Source organism: Elephantulus edwardii, unplaced genomic scaffold (genome assembly GCF_000299155.1).
Source record: "Elephantulus edwardii isolate Elephantulus edwardi_28Jun2011 unplaced genomic scaffold, EleEdw1.0 scaffold00131, whole genome shotgun sequence".
Lineage (NCBI taxonomy): Eukaryota > Metazoa > Chordata > Mammalia > Macroscelidea > Macroscelididae > Elephantulus > Elephantulus edwardii.
This window is the reverse complement of record NW_006399881.1, coordinates 2,405,424-2,423,187: the sequence shown is the minus strand read 5'-3', so window position 1 is coordinate 2,423,187 and position 17,764 is coordinate 2,405,424. Positions and strand designations below refer to the sequence as shown.

Below are 17,764 nucleotides of genomic sequence, written 5' to 3'. Positions count from 1 at the left end.
ATTGGGATGGGTGTGTCAGAGGCAATGCGATTGGCACAGGATAGAGCAGGGTTTAGGGCTGTTGTACATAGGGTCGCTATGCGTCGCAAGTGACTCAACGGCACTGAACAACAACATGTAATTGGAACTCTGGTGACCTACTGGGTAAGGAGCTTTGCTGCCAAGGAAAAGTTAGTTGGACCAAATCCACTGGTGGCTCTCCAGGAGAAAGGATGGGCAGCAATAGCCTCCCATGGCATTTACAGCCTCTGAAAGCCCACTAAAGGGTCGGCATTGGTTTGATTCAAACTCAAAGGCTTATAACAACAACATATAATAGGGGAAAATGTAAGATTTTTTAAAAATGTTATTTGTTCTTGGAATTGTTAAAATTACCATTTCTTTAAGGATAGTCGGATAAAATTGTAACCCAGAATGTGTGGCGAGGGGTCATCTCCTTTCTGTGTTGAAGAACAATGCTGCTTCACATCTAATCAATAACCTTAATGAAAAGGAGTTAGAAGGGAATATTGAATCTGCTAAGAAGGTTGACATGCATGTATCGTTACTGATGCAGAAATAATAGGGAGTGTTTTGAATGTTAAAAAGTCAAAAGATGCTGGTGAAATGTCAGGAAAAAAGATGGCTTCGGTGAAGCATTGTAAGCTTTTGGAGTAATTAATTAGCAGAAAGTCAGCCACATATCTTGCCAAGAAAAGGATGCTTTTTTCCACATTTTTGTTTTTTTAATAAGAAACAAATGACAAGTAAACAAGTCCTTATCAGAGTTTTTTTTTTTTTTTAAAAAAACCTCACAATTTCCAGAATATATCATGGGATTGATGTGGTTTCAGTTTTATTCCTGCCCTTCTTACATCTGTGGTTCTATAAAAATCATAATTGATGGTCATTTAAGCATTGCATGATCCAGAAATGACTTGAATGATCCATAAAAATGAGATTCTGTCTTCATTCGGAGAACATATATTAAGCCTTCCATGTGCTATGTCCTGTGCAGAGAATACAGAAACTATAATTAAACAGTATGCTTAAATAGCCTATTAAAATAAATGCAAGTAAATGGAAATTTTCTAGTTAGAGGTACTAGTCTTCATCAATCTCATTCCCATTTTTCCGGTTCATTCTTCAATTTTAAATGCTTATTCAAAGTTGTTTTTGAAAACTGTGTATATGTGTTTAATAGCCACAACATATGCTGTATGTGAAAAAATATTTATACACATATATGTGTATCCATATTTGTCTTTTAAAAATATTAAGATCCAGTGGAAAGCTATATCCATTTTCTTTCATGCTTATTAAAATCCTGTTTAAATTATTCTCTTCTTTATGAAATATCTATGAGGGTTGAATAAAACATGGTTATATATTATTCATTCATTTTTGGTTACTGTGGCACTAATATCATTAAGAAGAATTGATGTCACCCTTAAGGCCAGACTTTTTTTTTTTTGCTAATTATTGCAGGATTTAAAGCCATTTTATTGTTGCCAGAATCCAAAAGCAAGATCTTTATTAAAATTATATTAGTCTTAAAAGTGTTTTTCTTGTGAAAAGTAATCATCTTAGATTGTAGGTATAATAGAAAAAAGGTAAAATATTTTTTTATATGACATGGCTTAGAGTTAGAAAAGCAGATCATTAAGGTGTGTGAAGTGACATATAAATAAGTGGATAAATATTAGAGATCTAACACTTGTTAATCCGTTATTCCTTCTTCCCTAACGTTCACTCTAATAGTCTGCATCATGAACTCCACCAGCTTATTCACAGCTGTGACTTCTGCTCTTTGGTGATCTAGAGATAATGCTAGCAATATGTGCCAAAACAAACAGGAATCCGCATAGTCTAAGGACGGTGAAAGGTGCTTTTATGATAGTCCTGAGTGTGAGGACATTTCATTATGCACAATTTTAAGTGAGCCTAGCTGATGTTTTTAACTTTTAAGATACTCTTTCATACTCATGGTGGAGATAACAGACCTATTGACTAGAGGGTCTTCAGTCTTGTTTTATATCCCCTGAAAAATTATTTTTGTAATATTTATTCATGTCTTTGAAAAGATGCAGCTTCCTCTCAACAGTAGCTACTTAGCTAAAACAGTCCAAATTTAAATGAGAGATGTTGTTGGGTGCCATGCAGTCAGTTCCAATTCACAGTGATCCTGTGTACAACAGAACACAATTATGCCAGGTCCTGAGTCATCCTCACAATCTCTGCTGTACTAAAGCCCATCAAATGAGAGATGTTGTGTACTATTAAGTAAGAACTGACTCATAGCTGACCCTCCAGTGGGTTTTCACAGGCAGTAAATCACACAGAAGTTTGCCCATCTTTCTCTTGTGGAACAGCTTTTGATTTGAACTGCACAACTAAATGCTCAAATGAGAGATAGTGGTTGAAAAAGGAATTGTTTTACTTGCAAAGTCTGTTCAGTTGGAGCTGTTCGAACTATAATAATTGAAGAGGAAATAGATCACAGTTCATCTTTGGCTGTTTTTAATGAGAACTTGGAGTTAGAATCATACTAGACCTTGATTCACATTTTGGCCCAACCACTTTATTAACTTGGTGACTCTGGATAAGTTCTTTTTATATTCTGCAGCTCATTTTTCATACTCTTAATATAAAGGAGATTATAATAGAATCCATTATGTTGGACTGTTTTAAGAATTAAATGAGAGAATGTGTGCTAAATTCTTAGTATGTATCTGATACATAAGGCTATTTAGTTAATGGAAACTGCTGTTTTCATCTCTTTAGAAGAAGGTGTTCCAAATTAATTTTAACTACAATGAACAAAATTTGATGATATTGCTACATAATAAAGTACCAAAACAATTATGGTAACACTAAAAAAAACCTTTGTGATTATAGATGTGAACCAATTTCACCCTCCCCCTAGGTGCACCTTTATCTTTTTTTTTAAATAAAAAATATTCTTTATTCTATATTGGTTTGCTTACAAAGTTTCTATACATTGTGTTTCACAGTATCGTTCACTCACATTGTGTTTCATACAATCATTGCCACTCATTATGCTTTATAGAATTAATCAACACTGAACTATGCCCATCATTACCCTCTTTCCAGATCCCCTCTGGATCTTTCCCATTTCCTTTTCCCTTTAAATTAATTTCTCAGTTATCTTCTCTGACCATCGAAATAATTTTACAAATATATGTATATCTCTCATAGTAGAGTCATATGAGGCTAAAATATGGTGAAACAAAATGCATTTTACTCAGGTGATTGACAATAGTGGTAGATAATTTCTCTAAATAATCTGGTCTTTGTGAATTACATATGTTTTCATTTGTCTTTTTCTCTTCTTTTTAATAATTTTTAGATCTCTGGTGGAAGAGGAAGACCAGCACATGAAATTGTCCCTTGGAAGCAGCGAAATGGGCCTCTCATCCCATTTGCAGTCTTCCAAGGCAGGAACCACACGCACCTTTACCAGCAACACCCACAGTTCTGTGGTGTTACAGGTAATCTCACCTCTTCCTTTCATTGCATTTACATGTTTTAAGAAACCCAAACTCCCTTCTTCCATGGAGTCAAGTCAAATCGGAGAGACTGTCCATTGGGTTGCTGAGGCTGTAAATCTTTACAAGAAACTGCACATCTTTCTCCCACAAAGTGACTGGTGGATTCAAACCACTGACCTTTTGGTTAGCAGCCTAAATTAACTACACCCCCAGGGCTCCTAGAAAACTCAGCAGGAAAGAAATCTTGAGGGGGAGCTGTATGGTTACTGATTCTAAAGGGGGGGAAAATCTCCAGAGCTTTTTTATGTAGACAAAATACAGAGTATTTTGTCTACATAAAAGAGGTCTTACAGTTATATACCAATTTCTTAAAGTTTACCCAATCTGGCAACATTGACTTTCTGTTACGTAGCTGCCAGTGTAAATATCACAAGGTTCCTACACTAAAGTTTGTATTCCTTGCTTGCAATCTCTTTTACTATTGCTGTTAGCGTAGTTGTAAAGATCATATTTATCTGATATTTCACCCCATATTGTCAGTAGTACGTGTGGGAGAAAGGATGAGGGCTGCTGAATGCAAACACACGGTTAGGTGAAAGAAGCAGTGACAGAACAACTGTTGAAAGTCAAAAGAACTAAAAAAAAAGGCACAACAAGCAGAGCTGTTTAGTGTAAGGGTAAGGAGCCCTGGTGATACAACAGATACTTGGTGACTAACCCATTGGCAGTTTGAACCAACCCAGAAAGACCCGATCGTTTGCTTCCGTAAAAATTACAGCCAAGAAAACCCTACGAAAGAGTTAAGACTCTGTCACCAGGTTGTTGTTGTTGATTGCCTTCAAGTTGAGCATAACATGACACATAGCGACCCTATGAACAAAAGGCCTGAAGCCCCTCTACACCTATCGACATTTATCAAAGTTCATAGACTTTTCAGAGGCATGTTGTTTAGGAAGTGGATGCTAAGTGAGTTTGAATCCAAATCAACACAGTGGCACACAACAAAAATCAACAGCTTAGGGATAAGCAACCCATGTACTTCTCACCTCTGTAGACATTATCTGACCTCTGTGGACATTACTGAATGACACAATATTATATTGGATGTCCAGGAATAGTTTATTATATTAGTGATATTTGGAAAATATGTTTGATTTTCGCCCCCCCCCCCGCCCCAAGCAGGTACCTTTTAAAAGAAACCTCCTCAAATGAATTTCATGTATACCCTTAGTAGAGAGCCTTTATAGTTAACAGGCCTTTGACAAAGTCAGTGGTGCTTCAATAGATTGAAAATGAGGCAATGATCTTTCAAGGCCAAAACCTCTATTATGTTCATGTAGAAGGAACTCTTTCACAGCATGACTTGACAATCTTACATTCATGGATGTTAAAAATACTCTCACCAGGAAATGCAAAGAGTTATTGCTAATGGCTTCCTCCAGAGTTGATCTAAGACCCTCCTTTGGGCCCAGTCCTCTCTCTGTTAGGTTCTATGAGAAGAGGCTTAGACTTACCATGTGGCTTTTGATTATCATAAGATTTACTTAAATCCAATCTTTATTATTTCCAAAATAATACCTTTGACCAGAAGATCCCTTAATTTACTACTAGGTTTGTCCTTCTATGACTCAGTGAAATATCTTCCACCTTTCATAGTATCTAGTGGGAGCTAGAATCTAAGGATGGCTGCCCAGTGTCCTGTGTGGATCATCAGAACAGAAATGTAGGCATCAGAAAGGAAAAGCTTTCTCTCTCCTTTGGAAGTTATTAGTTACTATCAAATTGCTGAGTCATACTTAACTTGTGAAAGCAAGAAAACACTGCATGGTTCAAAATGAGAAAAGGAGTGCATCAGGAATATGTCCTGTCTCCATACTTTTTAAATCTATATGCAGAACGGATTTCTTAGGCTGGGCTCTATGAGGAGGAATGTGGCATCAGGATTGGTGGAAGACTCATCAACAACCTGTATTACGCAGATGATACAACCTTGCTTGCCGAAACTGAGGAAGACCTGAAATACTTGCTGCAGAAGGTCAAGGACTGTAGTCTTCAATATGGATTGAAGTTCAACATCAAGAAGACAAAGACTCCAACCACTGGGCCAGTTGACAGCACCATGACAGATGGAGGAAAGAGATGGAGGATGTTAACAATTACAGCTTGCTCAGCTCCACGATCAACATTCTTGGCACCAGCAGTCAGGAAATAAAAAAAACAATTTGCATAGGGAATCTGCTGTCAGGGACCACTCCAGGGTACTGAGAAGCAACAATGTTAGTTTAGAAACTCAGGTGTGCCTGATCCAGGTCATGGTCTTTGCTAATACTTGCTATGCATTAGAGCTGAAAAATGACCAAGGATAACAGAAGAAGAATTGATGCCTTTGAGTTGTGGTGCAGAAGAAGAGTCTTGGACATACCATGGACTGCCAAGAAAACAAATAGGTCTGTCTTGGAGAGGGTGAAACCAAGTTTCTCCTTGGAGGCTAGGATTTTGAAGCTCTGTCTCACATGCTTTGGGCATGCGGCCAGGAGGGACCAGTCCTTGGAGAAGGACATCATGCTCAGAAGAGTGGAGGGACAGTGCAGGAGAGGAAGACCCCGAATGAGATGGATTGATATAGTAACTGGGGCAATAAGAGTAGGTATGTTGGTATCAGTGAGACTGGCTCAGGACAGGGCTAACTTCAGATGCACTGTACATAGGGTCACTATGAGTCGCAGGTCACTCAATGGCACATAACAACTCAACTCAATAGTACCTAACTACAACATCATGGCATTGGATGGGTTGATCTGTTTCATAAGGTTTTCTTTTTTAAAAATGATATTTCATTGTGTTTTGGGTGAAGGTTTACATAGAAGTATAAGTTTGATTGAACAATTTTTATACAAATTGTTCATTGAATTGGTTATTTTCTTTACAGTATCGTAATATTCTAATTCTATTCCAGAATAGAAACTTAATCTAGTTTCCCTGCCCTTTTACAGTCTCATTTTTGCTTTAAAGTATTTGTTAAATGTTTGGTCTAATACAGATGTTTTGTGTGTTGTTTTGTTTTTGTTTTTAAAAAGCACAATACTTACAGGTAGTACTTTGTAAACCAATCTGTTATTTAGTTCCAAGGTGACCCCAGGAGTTAGTTTCCATTCAGAGTTTAAATAATACTTCAGGGCAGTAGTCTCAGGGAGTCCTCTAATCTTACCGAGTCAAATCAGTCTTGTTTTAGTTTTGTCTTTTTTTTAAAAAAAAAATTATTTTATACTGGTTTACTTGCAAAGATTGTATACATTATTTTTCACATCGGATCTTTCCCATTTCCTTAACCCTCCCCTCCCTTCACTCTTCAAATTGTGTGACCCTATGATTACACTCGACGTTGCCCATCCCCACCCCTCTGCTTCCTCTCTCCCCCACTTGGGTCCTCATACACGTTTTACTAGTTATCTGTTTCTAATGATCTTATACAGTATTTGTCCTTATGAGACTGAGTGAGTTCACTCAGCATAATACTCTCCAGTCCCTCCCAAGTTAGATAGTGATTTACAAAATCATTGCTCCTGTGTGCTGCGTAGTATTCCGCTATGTTAATGTACCGTAATTTCTCAATCCATTTAGATTGTGGTTGAACATTTGGGATCTTTCCATGTTCTTGCGATGGTGATTAATGGTGCTAACTTCCACATTTTTCTTTCATTCTGTTAGGGACCATCTGTGGCCTTGATTAGGATGGTCAGTAGTGGCAGCCAGATCCCATTTGGTTCCTCTGTTCTCAGAGCAGATGAAGTTCATGTTACATAGGGCTTTCAAATCCTAACTCACAGAAGATCATCAAGCTTTTCTTCCATGATGTTTCTATGTGGGTTCGAATCTCAGCTTTTCAGCTCGTAGTCAAATGCTTAACTGCACCACCCAGGGGCTCCCTTGGCATCATAATACAATGTAAATGTTTTAGTTATTGGTTGTAGGTTATCAAGGAAAGAGAGTAAGGAGTCAAATAGGGGAAATATGAGAGGAAGAAATTTTTGTATATTAAAGTACTCTTTATACAAAGAACTGTAAAATAACTTCAAAATTAGAATACCCCATTTGCCCTTTCACTCTACAACTTTCTCATCCATATCAATAAAACCAAACCCACTACTGTTGAATCTGACTCTTAGTGACCCTTCACTGTGATTCTGAGGCTATAAATATTTATGAGAGGGGCTGCCCATCTTTATCCCTCAAGGTAGCTGGAGGATTTGAAGCACAGAAATTTTTGGTTAGCTGTGCAAAACATTATGCATTAAGTCACCAGTACTCCTTTTCCCTGCCAATAATCATGTGTTAAAGAGCGGTTATTATGGTATGACTATGACCCCTAGCAACAACAATTTTTTCCATTGTGATCTTAATGAAAATATACAGAAAAGTTGGATTTTCAGTCACTGCTGTGCATTAACCACCATTCCCCTCAATTCACTTTTTAAAAAAATTTCTTGCAATATATATATTTTTTTACCCTGGTTTACCTAGAAGGTTTGTATACATTGTCCCTTACACTGGATTCCCCCACTCTCCAGCTCACCCTCCTCCACCCATCAAGCTGAGCAACTCCATGCAAGAACAACAATTTTTGAAAACGAATTTAAACCCAAAAAATGAAAGCCACTTCAGTGTGGTGAGAGAGATCCAGAGATATGTAAAGTTCAAAAGTGTTACGACAATACTTGCCATAACAAACTCACGTAGACAGCTAACACCAATCACAAATAATCATTGTGTAGCTGACTGTGTTTAAAGCTTTATTTGTTCTATTTTTTTAATTTGGTCAAGGGACCTCTGGTGGCGTAGCCTTTAGGAGTTTATTGCCGCTAATTCAAACACTAAGCTTCTCAGGTGGCTTGATTACACCAGTAGCTCCAAGTGGCAAAGATAGGCAATCTCTTCCCTCATGATTTACAGCCTCAGAAAACAAATGGAGAGTCAGTTATGAGTCAGTTCCAACTTGACAGCACTGAGGGATTTTTTTGTTAGGGTTTGTTTGTTTAGTTTTTATTTTGTCCTATGATTTTCCTTCCTATTTGAAGTACCTATCATGATCTAATTGGACTAAAAAAATACGTATATCATTTATGTATTTCAGAGTAAAAAGAGTATTTTATGCTTATAACTATATATCCAAGATGTAAGTAAATGAACATATACGATATATATCACTGTAAAATAAATACTGCATATCTAATAAAAAAAGTGCTAGCATGCATCAGAATCTCATGGAAGATTTGTTGCATATTCAATACAATAGGATGTTGTTGTTGAGTACCGTAGAGTTAGAACTGACCCATAGCTGACTCTCCAGTGAGTTTTAAGAAGCACTTAATCCCATGGGTGGATATTGCCCATTCTTCTCCCGCAGAGCAGCTGGTGGCCTTGAACCTTGTGCCTTTGGGACTGCAATGCAGCTTCTTTCCACTAGGCTACTAGAGCTCCCTAATAGACTATTACTGCCCATAAAAAGGAATGAATTACTGATATGTGTCTCAGCTTGGATAAACTGTGAAAATATTATGTTAAGTGAAAGAAAGTAGTCACAGAAGGCCACGTACTGTGTCTCATTTCATTCCTGTGTAGAATGGGTAAATCTGTAGTGGTTGCTAGGGTTGTGGAAAATGGGACAGGGGAGTGAAAGCTAAAGGGCATGCATTTCTTCTTGTGAGTAATAAAAATGTTCTGAAATTAACTGTGGAAGTAATTGCACAATTCTGTGAATATACCAAATGCAAAGAAATGATGTACCCTTTACATGGATGAATGTATGTATATACATTAATCTTGTGATTGTGGGGTATGAGAGAGTCAGACTTAATCCACAGCGGACCCTCCGTTGGGTTTTCAGAGGCAATAAATCACCCTGGAGGATTTGAACTGTATTCCTTTGAGTTGGCAGCACAGCTCCTTACCACTAAGCCACCAGAGCTCAGATCAACATTAGTTCCTACTAAAAGCATAGTAAATTTCTAGGCATCAATATTGGTGTATAGTAAAAGGTCTAAAAGTATTAGGGAAGCTTATGAATGAAGGTTTTCACCTTTTTCTAAGTATAAAAAGAAACTGATTTTTACAGTGACATTTGGTTGAGTGCCTTAGCACAATGTTTTAGCTCAGACTCTGCTGGTGCAGGCTGGAGGTAGGATGTGAAAGTTCGTGAATATTTGCATTACCTGAAGATGATATTTCTTCAACTGATTTTCTGTGTTGTTAAAATATTTTCTGTGCTAGTAGAGAGTAACCACTTTATATTACCTTTGAAAAGCCCTGCATGATCTGTTTAAAAGTGGGTTTAGAATTATGTTCTCTGAAGCTGAGATTTTTAAGTCCAAGTACTAACAAAGAATATGTTTGTGTCTAATCTTAGGTGTGGGGTTGTCAAGGGAACAAGCCAGAGAAGCATTTAATGTATAAATGTTGTCATTATTTTAAAATTAGCATTATCTCAAACTCCAGCTTCAAAAGACATTGGAAGCAGCTGGCTTGGGAGTAGAACATTGGGGAGAGACTGTTTTAACAAGTTTCCCCCTGTAGGGATTGCTCACTAGATTAACTAGTAAGAGGAACCTGAGTTTGGGTGCAAACTAGAATCTACCTTTGCCACTTACCTGCTGGATGTGTGACTTTGGGGGAAAGTTACTTATTCTCTCCAGACCATTTTCCTCATCTGTAATCAGGGTGAAAATGTGAAGATTAAATGTGATATTTTATAGGAGTGTGAGGTGGGTAATAAAAGTTCATTTCTTTTTCTTCCACTCCAGCCAAAACAAAGAAGGTGTCAAAAGAAGTGTAGCCGATCAGAAATGACGGGAGTGCCAAATAAGGCATCCATCTGGTTGGCTTGAACTGCTCTAGCAGATTAGTCATTTCCATTAAATAGGCGCCAGCAAACTAGGCTGTCAAAGAAAGTGCCTCGAAAGACTTTTGATACATAATAGGCTTGAATTCCTAGAGTCCTGAACAAATCCCTGGAGAATCTATGATGGAGTTAAGCAGTGTAAATTACTCTTACTCTATCAGAGAAGATCAGCCACATTAGCTTAACTAGTGATTGGCAAGATTAAGGGTATTTAATTTCCCCCACTCAATTACGACTGCTATAGTTGTGGTCACATTTTGTGGAAACCTTTAGTCCTTGACTCTTATTTATCTCAGGTCAATAGATTTCTTTCACTAAGCTATTTTGAGATAATTTATGAAATCATACCCCCTCCTAGAACCTTCAGTTTTTTTAAACTGTTTTCTTGAGATACACTTCACATACTGTATATTTACTCATTTAGGGTGCATAGCTCAGTGGCTTTAGTATATCCATAGTTGTACAGCCATCAACTCAGAATATTTTAATCATCTCTAAAAGAAAATTCATGTCCTTTAGCTGACACCCCCCCCTCACATAAAGCAACCAAAAATCTACTTTCTAGGGAGCTCTAGTGGCTTAGTGGCAAGAAGCTGCACTGCAATTCCAAAGGTGTGCAGTTCAAGTGCACCAGTCTGCTGGAGAAGGAGGGGCAATCTCCTTCTGTACCAGTCAGATCCAATTTGACGGTACACACATCCACAAAAATAATAAATTGAAAAAGAAATAAAAAGAATTTTTTAAAAATCTACTTTCTGTTTTCAAGTTGGAACCAACTTACAGCTGACTTCCAGTGGGTTTTCTGAGGCTGTAAATCACACGGGAGGAGATTGCTCATCTTTCTCCTAAGGAACATCAACCTGCCTTACCACTAGATCACCAGAGCTTCTGTTTCTATAGATATCCCTGTTCTAGAATCTGATTGAAATGGTATTATATTTGGGACCTTTTGTGTCATTCTGCTTTCACTTAAATAATGCCTTTAAGGTTCATTTATGTGGTAGCATATATCAGTATTTCATTTCTTTTGGAGACTAAAAAATATTCGATAGCATGAACATTACCTTATTTTGTTTATCTATTCATCACTTGATAGACATTTGAGTTGTTTTAATCATACTGCTATGCAGACTCATGTACACATTTTATGGGGATATACATTGCCATTGTTTTGAGTATATCTAGAAGTTCAATTACTGAGTCATATGGTAATTTAATATCTAATTTCTTGAGAGACTGCCAAATTGTTTTCCAAAGTGGCTACACCATTTTACATTTTCACCAGGAGTATATAAGCATTTCAATTTTTCCACAGCCTTGCCAACACTTGTTATTTTCCATTTTAAAAAAAGAAATCTAATAGAAGTGCTATCTCATTGTGGTTTGGGTTTGCATTACCCAAATCACTGAGGACATTGAGCATGTTTGCCTTTGCTTACTATCTCCATAACTTCTTTGGAGAAATGTCTTTTCAGAGATTTTGTCCAATTTTTTTTGTTATTTCTCTTTTTATTACCAAGTTCTAAGAATTCTTTAGAGAATTTTAGATACAAATCCATTATCATATATGTGATTTTTAAATTTCTCCGAAAGCATTTAGTTCTATGATCCCCTAAAGTAGACCCTCTTAAACCCAAACCCACTGGCACTGAAACAGATCCAACTCATTACAACCCTCCTTTGGGTCCCAGAATGTCTTTATGAGAGAAGATTGCTCATCTTTCTCCCACAGAGCAACTGGAGGATTCAAACTGCTGACCTTTTGGTTAGCAGCCTGACTGGAAAGACTCTTTCCAGGATGTTTCCATGGAAAATGCCTGAAATATTCCTGATTAATCACTACTTCCAGAATATGCCTTGTTTCATCACACTTCATTGTCTTTACACATGCCATTTTCTTTCCATGAATTGCCCTTTAATTAATTGTTGATAAATTCCTACTCATTCATAATGGCCTATCTGACCTTTACAAATCTTTTCTTGACTAAAGTGGATATGTGGTTTCTCCTAGTTATACCCATTGTTATTGGTGAATACTGCGGAGTTGGAACTGATTTATAGCTGACCCTCCAGGAACAGCTGGTGTATTTTAACTGCATGCCTTTGGGTTGACAGTGCAGCTCCTTACCACTAGGCCAGTCATACAATTTAGCCTTTAATAATATCCTTTTGCAATGATGTTCTCTAGGTCTAAGGCCTAATTTGTTATTTTTATAAAGCTAGAATCTACATTTGAGATCATGATGAATGGTTAATACATTTCTATATATTATAATTATTGAAAAAGAGAATACCCAGGGAGTTCTGGTGGCCTAGTGACAAGAAGCTGCACTGCAATCCCAGAGGCGTGTGGTTCGAATCCACCAGATGCTATGCTGGAGAAGGAGGGATAATCTCCTCCTGTACCCGTCAGATCTAATTTGACGGTACACACAAAAATAATTAAAAAAAAGAAAAGAAAAAGAGAATACCCTTAAAGTGGTTAGTAGTATATCTGGCACAGAGGGAATATTAATCAATGCATCTTACTGTTCTTATTGGTGTTTATGCCATAAAAGATTTTGGATGACAGCTTATTAATCACTTTAATATAGATCTGTCTCATTTGTTATTTGTAACAATCCTGTGAGATAAAAAAGTGAAGATTATTATCTCCATGATATAGAAGGGTAGGAAGGCTAAAAGGCTTTCCCTAGGTCACATAGCCACTACAGAAACTACACTACAAAAACTAATGCAAGTTGTAAATTTGTATTCCAATTTCCCTGAATCTTGCCATAAACTATATTCAGCATTTGAAATATAATAGATACAAATATTAAGTTGTTCATAGGCTAAAAGTTTAAAAATATGTATTAACCTAGGCTAAAAGATAATTGTACATGGGTAACAGTGAAGATGTTATTTCCTCTCCCCTTTTTTGCTTTTATTGTGATTTGAGTGAAGGTTTACAAAACAAATTACTTTTCCATTTACCCGTTCATAAACATTTTACTTTAAAATAATCACAGTGCAATTCTGATCCTCTCCCCACATCCTCCTTGTAATCCTCATTTCCATTAATCATTGTATCTTACTCTTTCCTGCAGTCTGGGCTTTGTCTTTAGGCAAATGCTGTCCTTTTGACTTTTTATGTTTGATTATTTTAAGAGATGATTGCCTCCCTAGTGTTCATTCTATAGGCTAATTGTTCAGCTGAAAGTTGAATAGCAAAGTTTACTTTTTTTCCCCCAGGTTTAAAGGGTGACTGAGGACTATGTTGTTGCCATTGTTGTTAAGTGCTGTCAAACCGTGGGCAAAACATAGTAACCCTATGAATGAAAGACCTGAACATATGTATAACTTTCTTCCTTTCTCCAGGTTCATAGGGTTTACAGAGGCTATAGTCTTGGAAATTCCACTTGTCTTCGTTAGGTTAGTAATCCTTGACTTCTTTAAGCATTTGAGATTTCCCCACTCCCTACCCCTCTCGCTCTAACTAGGATCTTCTACTGTGATTCCTTTGAAAGTGCTCAATGTTAGTAGCCAAACACTATCCTTTCAAATAAATGTTTCTGTGAATCTTTGCTTTTAGATTCTCTTCTTTGTTTTGGACAAAGAATGTTAAGACCCCATCTCCTGCTCACCAAAGCTCAACAAATCTTTGTGGGCTATGTTGTGCCAGTTAACATAGACATCTTGACATCTCCCATGACTATGATCCCAGAGCCCCAGGACCAGCAAGCCATTCCCTCAGAGTGTTTGTTTTTGATAAGGAAAATTACTTAACTTTGCCCTCCATTGGCTTTGCTATACTAAGGCAAGGACGGTAAAACTTTGTCTTACATGTTGTAAGGAGGGCCCAGTCAGAAGGTGGAGGGTCATAGAAGGAGAGGAAACCTTGACTGACATGGATTGATGTGGCGACTGCCATAATAGGCTAAGTCTATCAGAGAGCATGAGAATGGCACAGGATAGGACAAGATTCAGTTCTGTTTTTTATAGAGTTGCTATGACCCATAGTCAACTTGAATGTATATAATAACAATATACTAATAGGAATGTAGAGATATATCCTCTGCTAAAGTTATGTATGCTGCTGGGTGTAGTCCCTTTTTCCTGTTAGACCTAATAGAATTTTAAAGAGTATCATCTTGCCTGCCTCCCCTTTCTCTCTTCTGGAATACAAACAAAACCAACAAACCAAAGGGATGAATTTCAAATTGCCATTTGGTAACCTTACTTTAGCTGGTGGCAGTATGTAGTAATTGTAGGTTGCTTACCCAGATGGGAACAAATCACTTCCTGAGTGCTGGCTATGCTTACTCAAACATATAAAGCTTGAAAATACCCCTGACCCCCGGGATGTTTAAGGAACCTTGGTGGTGTAGAGTGTCAGGAGGCTAACCTGGAAAGTTATCAGTTCAAATCTACTTACTGTTCCTGGGAGAAAGATGGACAATCTCTGTCTTTAAATATTACAGCCTCAAAAAAAAAATATTACAGCCTCACAATTCCAATGGAGGGTGACTATGTGTCAGAAACAACTTGAAAGCAGTGGTTGTGGTTTGATTTTTACAGGAGGAAGCTGCCCATAATACTGCTGTACAGTGGCTGATGGAGTTGAACCACCAGCTTTTCAGTTAACAGCCCTATATGTGTACGATCAACTACACCACCAGGGCTACTCTGTAGTAATACAGGAAATTTCTGCATATTGGTCATGTCTCCTGGCAAACTTATTTATAAGAAGGTTTGCTGTAGGTTGCAAAGGGTTTTCTACAAGTAGTTAACTTAGCTTTATTTCTTCTTTTCCAGTCTGCTACTTTCCATTTATTTTTCTTGCTTTATTGCACTTGTTAAAACCTCCAGACAAGTGTTGAATACAGATGATGAAAATGTACATTGTTGCCTTGTTCCTGACCTTAGTGGAGAAAACATTCAGTCATTTACCGTTAACTATGATACTAGCTGTAGGTTTGCCATCTTTTTATTTTCATTTCCTATCAACTACTTTCTTTCACCTACTGAGATTATGTTACTTTTTTAAAAATTCTATTTATGCGATGTATTATATTGATTGGTTTATCAATGGCAAACTAACATTGCATTTCAGGGATAAACTTCACATGATTATGATATTGTCCCTTTTATCTATTATTAGATTTAAAGAATGCTGTTTTGAAGTTAAGATGGAAAAGTTTCATTTCAACTACTTTGGGCATGTAGGTAGATGAGGCTGTTCCTTGCAAAGGGACGTCTTGCATGGAAAGGTGGAGGGTGGGTGAAATAAAGGAAAACCCTCAACCAGATGAGTTGACATAGTGATTGCAGCAATGGACTCAAGTGTATCAGAGATGATGAGGTTGGCATAATATAGGACAGGGTTCAGATCTGTTGTTCATAGGGTTGTCATGAGTTATATTTGACTTGATAGCATCTAACAACAATTAGATTTACATAGTTGAATTTTTGTCAAGGATTTTTACATCTGTTCATGAAAGTTTTTGGTCTTGGTTCTATTTGATGGCTTGATTTTGGTATTAGGGCAATGCTGGCCGCATAAAATTAGTTGGAATGTGCTCATTCCTCATTAATTTTGCTCCTTCAACAAGATGGGTCAACACAGTAACTATAAGAGTGGGCTCCCTACAACTAAGAGAGAACAAAAATAGATGAATGGGACCTTCTAAGAATCAAATCCCTATGTACACCCAAAAACTTTTACAACAGGGTAAAAAGGAATGCCACAGACTGGGGAAAAATATTTGGTAATAAGGGACTCATATCTAAACTGTATAGATTACTCTAGCACCTCAACAAGAAAAAGGTAAACAACCCAATCACAAAATGGGCACAGGATATGAATAGACACTTCACCAAAGAAGACATTCAGATGGCAAACAAACACATGAAGAAATGTTCAAAATCCATGGCTGTCAGAGAGATGCAAGTAAAAATAATTATGATATATCATCTCACCCCAATAACAATACTAAAGTTCAATAGAGAAGCAAATAATAAAGGTTTGTGATGTTGTGGAGAGATTGGAACCCTTATTCACTGTTGGTGGGAGTGTAAAATGGTGCAACCTCTATGGAAGGCCATTTGGCACTTTTTAAAAAAGCTGGAAATAGAAATATCATTTGTCCAAGTGATTCCACTACTAGTAATCTACCCTAAAGAAACCAGAACCACCATCCAAACAGATATATGCATACCCAAGTTTGTTGCTGCATTATTTATAATAGCAAAGAGATGAAAGCAATACAAGTGCTCATCAACAAATGAATGGATATAAAAACTGTTCTATTCAGATAATGGAATACTACACAGCACTGAAAAACAATGAACACATAAAACATTACACACAGGCAACCCTGGAGGACATCATTCTGAATGAAATATCTCAGTCATAAAGGATAAATACCACATAGCACCACTGTTGTAAAGCAAGTGTGACATGGGAAGATGGTAGGAGAATAGGATAAGAGTGGCTAGATAATGACCATTGCATTGGAACAGATGAAAGAACTGTCTAAAATGCGTATATGATTAGGCATTATGCGTATGACAACAACCCAGAATAAGAGAGATATCATTGTAAAGAGGACTGGGACAGGGCTGGGGGGGAGAGGAGGAAGGTAGGTAATTGTGCAATATTGAATGAATATTTTTTAAAAAGTGAAATGGAGGAGGGGGAAGGAAGGGAGAGGGGTAAAATGTGCAACAATGAATGAATGAAAATCTAATGCCGCTACACTTTTGTTAAAATCACGTTTAAAAAAATTTTTTTAAAAAAAAATAAAAACCCAGATAAACAAAGGGCTCAAGCATTCCAGAGAGCCTAAGGAGGGCGCAGGATCCAATCTGTTGTCCACAGGGTTGCTGTGATTTATAGTCAACTCAGTGGCACGTAACAGCAGCAGTCACATCCATTTTCCTGATGCATTTGTGTATCATTGCTATTATTTCTTTCAATTCATCAGTGCAATTATCTGAGCATAGAGAATTTTTTGAGGGTGAAGGCTTTTATATTCAAATTCATTTTTTAAATAAATATACGGCTACTGAAGTTATTTACTTCTTTTAGAATAAACTTTTGTAGTTTATTTATTTCATTTCAATTAAGTTGCCAAATATATTGGCATATAGTTCTTCATATTTGCTCATCCCTTATTATGGTAAAATATATGTAACAACATTTTTTCATTTCAATGACTTTTCATTTGTACTTCACTGGCATTGGTTAAATTCACCATGTTGTATATTTCCCAATTTTTTTTTTTAATTCTGGTTTATTTACAAAGTTTTTGCTGGTTTTTAAAAAATAATTTTAATGAACATTTACAGAGATTTTGGATTTCCATTCATTCATTGCTGCACTTTTCTCTCCGCC

The 17,764-nt window shown here is 37.0% G+C and overlaps 1 protein-coding gene across 4 annotated transcripts in view; it reads left to right on the top strand.

Moving 5' to 3' along the window:
- LOC102864624 (kelch-like protein 13-like) overlaps window positions 1–17,764 on the top strand; it is a 153,545-nt gene that overhangs the window by 99,833 nt on the left and 35,948 nt on the right. For all 4 annotated transcript variants that reach the window (XM_006893763.1, XM_006893760.1, XM_006893762.1 and 1 more), the window contains one exon: window positions 3,350–3,491. In XM_006893763.1, the coding sequence (XP_006893825.1) occupies window positions 3,350–3,491 (142 nt within the window). The remainder of the gene's footprint in view (window positions 1–3,349; window positions 3,492–17,764) is intronic.